This window comes from Petaurus breviceps, unplaced genomic scaffold (assembly GCF_028583685.1).
Source record: "Petaurus breviceps papuanus isolate PSGF00001 unplaced genomic scaffold, PetGlider_PUasm1.0 174, whole genome shotgun sequence".
NCBI lineage: Eukaryota > Metazoa > Chordata > Mammalia > Diprotodontia > Petauridae > Petaurus > Petaurus breviceps.
In genome coordinates this window covers 52,557,486-52,565,716 of record NW_027185761.1, presented here as the reverse complement: position 1 = coordinate 52,565,716, position 8,231 = coordinate 52,557,486, and the positions used below count along the sequence as shown (strand labels likewise).

The 8,231-nt window shown below is 50.2% G+C and overlaps 1 protein-coding gene across 1 annotated transcript; it reads right to left on the bottom strand.

Moving 5' to 3' along the window:
* Positions 1 to 3,823: 3,823 nt before the first annotated feature.
* Positions 3,824 to 7,688, bottom strand: FEZF2 (FEZ family zinc finger 2). Its single transcript, XM_069084542.1, has 4 exons — positions 6,740 to 7,688; positions 6,268 to 6,402; positions 5,828 to 5,960; positions 3,824 to 4,427 (listed from the first exon to the last, which is right to left on the bottom strand). Exons 1-4 carry the CDS (start codon positions 7,631 to 7,633, stop codon positions 4,168 to 4,170), a joined length of 1,422 nt encoding a protein of 473 aa, XP_068940643.1. The 5' UTR covers positions 7,634 to 7,688; the 3' UTR covers positions 3,824 to 4,167.
* Positions 7,689 to 8,231: the final 543 nt, after the last annotated feature.

Genomic DNA, 8,231 nt, shown 5'->3' with positions numbered 1-8,231 from the left:
AACTCAGACCACCTTTTGTTGGGGAAGCTATACTTATATGGGAATTAGTGCATGTGATTGAAGGAACTGAAATGTGCCTCCCCTAGAAAGGGCAACATGTCCTTGCTACCAGGTTCAAGTGGTACCCACAGAACTCAGAGATCATTAAAATTAGCTCCTGTCCACCATCCCAGAGAGATGCTTAGGGAACTATCTGCTATTGCCCTATCTTCAGACAGGAAGGGCTTTTTCTTTTCTCTCTCTCTTTTTTTTTTTTTTACACAAGATTGGGATTTCCTGAGGATGATAGAGTCCACCGAGATTCCAGAGTAGAATCTACATAATCCGGTGGGACCAAACCTTCCTTTGCCGAGAGTTCCAGTCACAGAGAAATCTAACATTTAAATTCTCCCTCCTTTCCTCCCTCCCTCCTTTCCCCACTCCTCCCATATTCCCAGACTTGTTGGTGCTGTTTGGGGGGAGGTGGTGGGGAAGAATCAGGACCATATCCTTTCAGGAAATGGAATTATAATGTACACGTTCCTATTTCTGAATCGGAGACACTAAAAATACCCAGCGACAGCCTGATGAAGCTGTTGTCGGCCTCTTTACAAATAAAGTTGACAAATTCCCTTTTTTGCTTTCAATGGGCATGTGAGTTGGGGGAACCGAGGGTGAGAGCCAGAGGGATGAGAGGGATAGCAAAGAGGCTTAGGAGCCTGTCCTGTCTGAGCTTCAGCAAGATCCCTTTCTGTGAAAGAGTCCTAAAATGACGATTCCCTTGTATTGAGGAACCTAAGGCCTTTCTTTGTAAATCCACTGGCTTCTTACCTCCCTTGGAATAAGGCATCCCTGCAGGGGGACCCTCAAGATTCCCCCAGCCCCCCAAACTTTGGGTTTATTTCCAAATCAAAGGTGGTGGTGGGGTGATGGTGGAGAGACAGCTTTAGATCATAGATCATACAGTGGAATATTCCACTTACAAGAAGAGGTCTTAGTGACCCTAGAGTCAAGCCACCATTTTTACTGTGGCTCATCTTCTAAATCATACGATATTAGATTTGCAAGGGACTTTAGAAACTGGGTGGTCCAACCCACTCCTTTTGCAGTTGAACAATTTGGGGCCTAGAACATAGGCATATTTCCATACTAGATCACAGATGATTAGGTTTACCGAGGACCTTAGAGATCAGAGGTCATAGATTTAGAACTGGAAAGGTCTCCAAGGCCAAGCTCAACCATCCCAATCTCCTTTTACAGATGAACACTGGGACCCCCATCATGAGCAGATTTAAGACATAGAGCAAGGACTCTTCAGACTTTCGGGTGGATTTTAGAGATCCCTTCATCTTGACTCTCTTTTACCGATGGATAAATTGAGATCCAAAAGCAGCAACTACCTTCTCAACCGAATCCCCTGGCCCTCTCAAATACAAACCAGAAAATAACAATCTTTCCTTGGATTCAACTTTTCAGTTTGAGAGGCCACGTTGCCTCTTCTCCTAGTCCTTCCCATCCTTCCCACCCCCCAATTAAAGCCCGTTTCGGGAGGAGGGAGCGGGATTGAGGGTGATGGAGCTCCCAGTCTTACCCTCCCCCCAGCATTTCAGCAGCTTAATCTAGTGGGGTGCGTTGTCACCCCTCTCCCTCCTGCATACGCACTTAAACCCCTCTAATCAGTCGGCAGACAAAGCCCGACGCGTTTATTCCCGTTTTCATTGGCGAGCTTGGGCTGAGCAGCACGCACACAGACCGCAAACCGCGTCCCTTTTCTCCCCTAGAATAATATTGTTCCAAAAGACGTGGGTTGAATAGGCGCTTGGATATTAAAAATAGGGGAGGGCGGCAGCGGTGGCTGCATGGTCGGGAGTGGCGGGGGGGGGGGGGGGGGGGTGCGGGGGCCTGGGGCTGCGCAGGGGGGGCTGCCCAGCGCTCCCGTTGATGTAATCCAAGTACTTGATTATCCATATTCTGATCAAAAAGGGTTCAGGCAGCCGGCCCCCCTCCTGGGAGTGATTAGATGATTAATGTAATGCGGTTTGAAGGGTCTCTGTTTTCTCTCTTAATTTGGGTCATTACTCAGAAAGCGAGCGTGAGATCATTTCATCAGCATTCGAGAAAAAAAAAGATAGCTATTCAGGAAATTGTTTAAATGCATCTTAATTAAGGGACCAAAAGGTGACATGTTAGATTATGAAAACCGTCATTATCCCGCATTTCATGCGACTTTAATTCGGGGGTGGAGAGAGAGACCCCCTCCTTAAGTACCCGATTAATAATAATAGTCTTCGGAGCATTAAATGTTAGATAATAATAACAGGATAGCAACAAGCCAGGATCGTTTCCATCTGAACTCCATCGTGAAAGATGAGGGAATGAGATTATTGTTATTGTTGTAAATAATAATACTGTTTAATGCCAATTGAATAAGGTAAGATGGAGATGCGGTTGTTGAAGCGTACTGAGTTAGGGACGAGGGAGGCCCTGAGGTGAGCCCCGTTATCTTTCTTCTGTCCCGGGAGCCCTAGGGAGAGAGCGTCCTTGCTTGGATAGCTGGTGGGAAGTTGGGAGCTGAGGAGTGCAAGGGGGAGGAAGGGGAGCTGGTTGGCAGCTCCTTGGCCTCATGCATCCCGGGCTCTGGCGTCCAAATTTGGAAAAGGCCCGATTGCTCTCTCTGTGTCCCGACTATTTTTCTCCTTTGGGGATGATCGCCAGGCCACTAGTCCCCGTAGCCACTGGCCTTTAAAAAGAAAAGAAAAAGACAGGGAGATAAAAGTTCCCCCCGGAGTTTGGGGGTGGGGAAGGTGGGTTCTTTATGGGTCCAGGAGGCAGAGGCATATGGTATTGGGGAGTAGGAGGCCCATCTTGGAGACAGCGCTCGGCCTTTCTGGGGTTGCGGGAATAGCAGATCAAGTTCTGTGAACCAACGCCCAGGTAAGTAAATGCACGTAGGAGGAGGAGTAGACCGGAAATGCGCGCGGGCCAACACTGTGGGGAGAGCCGCAGTACTGCCAGGGGCGCACCTACGCACACCGCACCGTCATCGCCGCTCCCCGCCCTCCCTGCTCCCCCTCTCTTCCCACTTTCCCCACCAACTTCCCCAGCTAGAGAAACAGAATAAACTTCTCCCCGCAGAGCTGTCCAACAAACAGGCGCTTCCTGGCCTGGCTACACACACTGTGTGTTTTTCCCACAACACAAAAACATTTCGCCCCTGGTCCTGCGTAGGAAATTCAATACCCTGGCATAACGGTCATCCTTTTCTTTGGAAGGCTCATCTCACTTTAGGTCACACGTTAGTCAAACACAAGACAACAGAATAAAACAAAGCATTTCGATGTTTTTGTAAGTTGAATAGAAGCCCCCAGCCCATTAGTGTGCCAGCTCAGTTACCCAAGAGTACCCCACAATCGTGTGGCGGTTTCTCTTCACACTCCGGTTCCTGCGCATCGCCTTCAGTCAAGCTCCCGGCTGGCTTGAAAAACACAAAAGATAACTTTTAGAAACATGGTCAGAACATCAGTTGCAGAAAAGAAGGGAAGAAGAAAGAGAAAAAGAGAAAGGATGGAAGAAAGGAAGGAAAGGGGAGGGAAGGAAGAATATATAGAAGGAAGGAAATAAGATAGAAGAGGAAAGACATTTCCATCCACCGCCCTCTCCCAGTGCTGGGTAGAGGGCAAAGAAAACTCTTGCGAATGGAATAGGTTTATTATAATTATATATAGATATATTCCTTAATCAGTCGTACATGGAAATTTACAGAAATGTAGAAAGTGGATGGGCTCATAATATAGCTCCCTTATATTCAGCCGGTTTCGAAAAGTTAGGTTCAGATAGTCTACCCTCCGCCCCCCCCACCCTCTGTCACCCCTCAATCAATTGTCTCCGGGTAGCTCTGAGGTCCAGAAGTTCACTTTAAATAAGTTTCCCCCTCTCTGTACACATGTGTGTCTGGGGGTGTGTTTGCACAATTCTACTCCCTAGTCATAGGGAGATGTTTTAGCTTTCCAAAATAGATGTTGGTCTCGATAAATAGATCTAACCTCTCTGTTGTATGTATATATATATTTATATTTATATATATATATATATATCTATTTAAATCTTAGAAATCAGTGTCTCTCTCCGGTCTCGAGGGGCAGGAGGTGTGGAGGGAGAGGAACCAGGTCCTGCTCGGAGCCGAAGCTTTCAGCTCTGCACCGTCCGGGGCAAATCCTTTGTGGGGGGAGCTCCGGGGGCCACACTGTCATGGAGTTTCCTCACATGCTTCTTTAGATCAAAGTTTCTGCAAAATCCTTTCCCACAAGTGGCACACGTGAAAGGCTTCTTGTCGTTGTGGGTGTGCATATGAAAAGTCAAGTTATAAATCTGGTGGAAGGCCTTGTTGCAGATGGTACACTTATACTGTTTCTCCCCACTGTGGGTCAGTTTGTGATTTTTGTAGTTTCCTATCAAAAAAAGAAAAAAAATAATAAAAGAATGGATTTGAACGGTGGCAGTGATGGCGGAGGGAGAGGTGAGAGAGATTCCAGGGTCCCAGGCCTAACCGTGGGTGGGGGATGGGGGTGGGGATTTATGCTTCAGTTGTTGCCTGGAGGAGGCAATGCTTCATTAGGCTGGGTCCTACAAGTGAGAGTCAAGAAGTTGTCAAACTTGCTCTCCATCAATCCAGAGATGGAGAAGAGGTGCAGCAGCATAGCCGGGATACAATGACTCCAAATTACAAGATTGAGGGAGGGTCAGAGTTCTGACCCATACCATCAACAGGAGCTTGCCTGTCTGGCTTCTCCTACTGCCCTTGTTATTGCTGTGTGTGTGTGTGTGTGTTTAAAGGTGCCTTTTTCTCTTCCAGACTTTCCATTAGGGGACTTAGGGAGTCTCTCTTTGCTCTGGGAAGTTGAAGATATTCGAAGACCTCTCAGCTTTGGGCTATATTCTTAAGGTTCTCTTTTCCCCACCCCCATCCAAGATATTATATATATATATATGTATACATGTATATATATATATATTTGAGATGACACATGAACACTTAATGTGCACACACAAACTCAATACATATGTAACCTACCACCCTTACACATACATGCAATATACACTCACAAACTAAATACATATGTGTATAAATTTATACATGGAAATGAAATGCATAACCTCAAATATATATACATATATATACCTATATGTATATATATGTGTGTGTATAATATGTCTCTGTATATTTGTCTGGAAAAGCTGAAGCCTAAAGCTGACCGGCATTTGAGTGTAACTTGGGAAGAAGTTAACAAATTTCATTTTTCGGTCTGAAATGAAGGAAACCTTAGGGCCTTGCTTCCTTTTCCTCTGGCTTTGGAGCTACAACTCTGGGCCTTTCTGTCCTGTCTCCAGTATGCCCCTGTCCTTTCTCAACCTCATCTATTTCCGGGACCTAATTTTTTCCATCTCCTTTTACTGCTGTACTAGGAGAAGCACACAATAAAGGAAGATCTTTCTAAACTTCTCCCAAGGAGTCTATTATTTGGGAGGCTTTTGCTTTTCCTCCACTTTCCCCTTCCAAATTCTAGGAAATGAATCTTTGTTTTGAGAGAGAGCTTGCCCTCACCTTCTCCCTAGCCCAGGCCCAAAGGCTGAGTTCTCTAGGCCAGTCCACCTGGGCCCACTTAGCATAATCGGGACGAATGTCTCCGCCGGAAATATGTGAGAAAAATGTTAGGAAATGTTAGGGAAAAAAAGAATCCAAACTAAAGTGGGATTGAGTTTTCTCTCCCACTCATCCACTCTCTCCTCCTCTTTCTCCCTCATTTGTAGTCCCCCTCCCTTCAGGCAATAGTTCTGGAGGTCCGAGTACCTTTTTGGTGGAACCCTTTCCCGCAGAATTCGCAGACGAAAGGCTTGTAGCCCGCGTGGATTCGGATGTGCGTGTTAAGCGTGGAGCTTCGGTTGAAGGCTTTGCCGCACTGGTTGCATTTGTGAGGTTTTTCCTGGGGTGGAGGAAGGGGGCGGGAGACAGAGAGAGTTTGAGGCGAGGGACCCCCAAAGTGGAGGAGATGACCCGGTTAGGGAAAGCCTAAACTCTGGCCTCTTCTGGCCCCTAGCTATGAGAAAGAAAGAGAGAGAGAGAGAAAGAGAGGCTAGAGCCATTCAGAGTGGCTCGAGGAGGTCCCTGGGGTCCCTCTGTCCTGCCCATCCCTCTCTCTTCTGGGGGTGGCATCGCCCTCATTCAGCCCCGGGGGAGCAGCTGTGGGGAGGAGGCCAGCAGCTTGGGCTGCCTGGGCGAGGGCCACGTACCTGGGTGTGGATGATTTTGTGTCTGCACAAGGTACTGGCTTGCCGAAAGCCCTTCCCGCAGACTTTGCAGACAAACGGCCTGGCTCCCGTGTGGACCGGCATGTGACGAGTGAGGTTATAGTGAGCGTTAAACACCTAGTTGAGGGGCGGGACACGAGAGGGCTTTGTAGGGCAAGCCCAGAGGGAGAGGCTAGCTCACATACCCCCCCCCCCCTCCTCGGGCCTCCTTTCTTTTCAGCCCCACTCCCCGGCCTCTGCTCCTGACCCTGGATTAGGCAGCCTAACGGTTCGCCATTCCCCGTGGCCACCCCCGTCCATACTCCCAGCTCCTGGAGCCCTTCTTGGCGTCCTCAACATGCAGCTAGAAGCGGGCAGTGCCCGGAATCGAGAGGGAAATCCGGGCGGTGGAGAGGCGGGGAGCCTCCCTCTCACCGCTCAGGGCTCTCTCCGGGGGCGCCCCTCCCCAGCTCACCTTGCCGCACACTTCGCAGGTGAAGTTCTTGGGTTTGCCGTCAGCGGAGCTCGCTGCCAGTTTGCCGTGACTCTTGGTCCCGTTACGCTCCACCGTCAGTGCGGTGTTCTCCTTCATCACCTGGTCCAGCTGCCCCGGCAGGCGCTCTTTGTGGGGGTAAGGGGAATGGGGGAACTTGTCCGCGGCCAACGTGGCCAGCTTGGCGTTCTCCAACAAGAAGAGTTTCTGGTGAGTGGCCAGGGACGCCGGGGACTGGGAGTTGAGGATGCTGGAGGGGAAGAGGTGCCCACTGAGTAGCTCCGACGGGGGATACGCCGAGGACTCCAGGTAGTTGAAGTAATAGAGGGAGCCATTGGCCGGCAGCCCCACGGCCTGGTTGATGACCTGAGGCTTGATGACCCTGCCGGTGGGCAGCACGGACGGGGCAAGGCTCAGCTCCGCTTTGCAGCACATGCCGCAGTTAGCTTTGCACAAGCCGCTGGCACCGCAGAGCTGGGGTCCCCCGCTGCCCCCACCGCCACCACCACCTCCGCCACCACCTCCTCCGCCGCCGCTACCTCCTCCTCCTCCTCCTCCGTTGCTTCCGCCGCCTCCCCGGAGGCTACTCTTCCAGAGCTCGGTGTAGTTGAGCAGAGTCTTGGACGGCATTTCGTAGCCCAGGGGCTGGATGGGGATCATACAAGGCAAGGATGAGCAGAGGCTGAGCATCTTCTTGGCGCCCCCGTCCACCTCCAGTCCCCCTGGTCCCCGGGGTTCGAAGGGGGGCTTGGGTTCCGAAGTCTTGGCCATGATCCTTTCGATGGAGAAGGCCAAGGTTTTGGACGTGGCAGTGGAGGCTCCGCTCCGGGAACAGGACGACGGGACCATGGTCTCGAGGGAAGTCGAGCTCGCCATCTCGAGGAAAAGTTGCCGCGGGTTCCAATGGTAGGAACGGAGCAGGGGTGCTGGGGCACAGGGGGTGGGGGTGGGGGGAGAAGCCGGCCTCCCTCCCAGGCGACGTTGCTCCGGTCTAACTCTGCATTCCAGAAAAGGCAGGGAGACACATCAATTTAATAAAAGCCTTGTCGGAGCCGGACCACCCATTTGCATTCAAATAAACCGAGCCCTAAACAATGAGCACCCAAAGGTACCGGATCACTGCTCATTAACCAGGTCGCACAAAAGTAGCCGACCAATCTGGACCTCATCAGTTTAAAAGGGAGAATGGGGGCGGGGGGAGAGAAGAGAAGAAGGGAGAGTAAAAAGTGGAAAAATGAAAGAAGGGAGAAAATTACCCCCCCAACTCCCCCAGCCTTCCTGGGCAGCCCGGACTCTCTAACACTCAAACCAAAAACTGGTCGGAGAAGAGCGGAAAATTTAAAAATAAAAGATGGAAAATCAATACGTTTACCTTTCTCCCCCGGCGCCGAAGAGAGAGATGCGTACGAGGCATGCAGCAGGGCTACACTGTCACATTTTGATAGCCAACATCTTCCCTCCGCGTGAGATCACT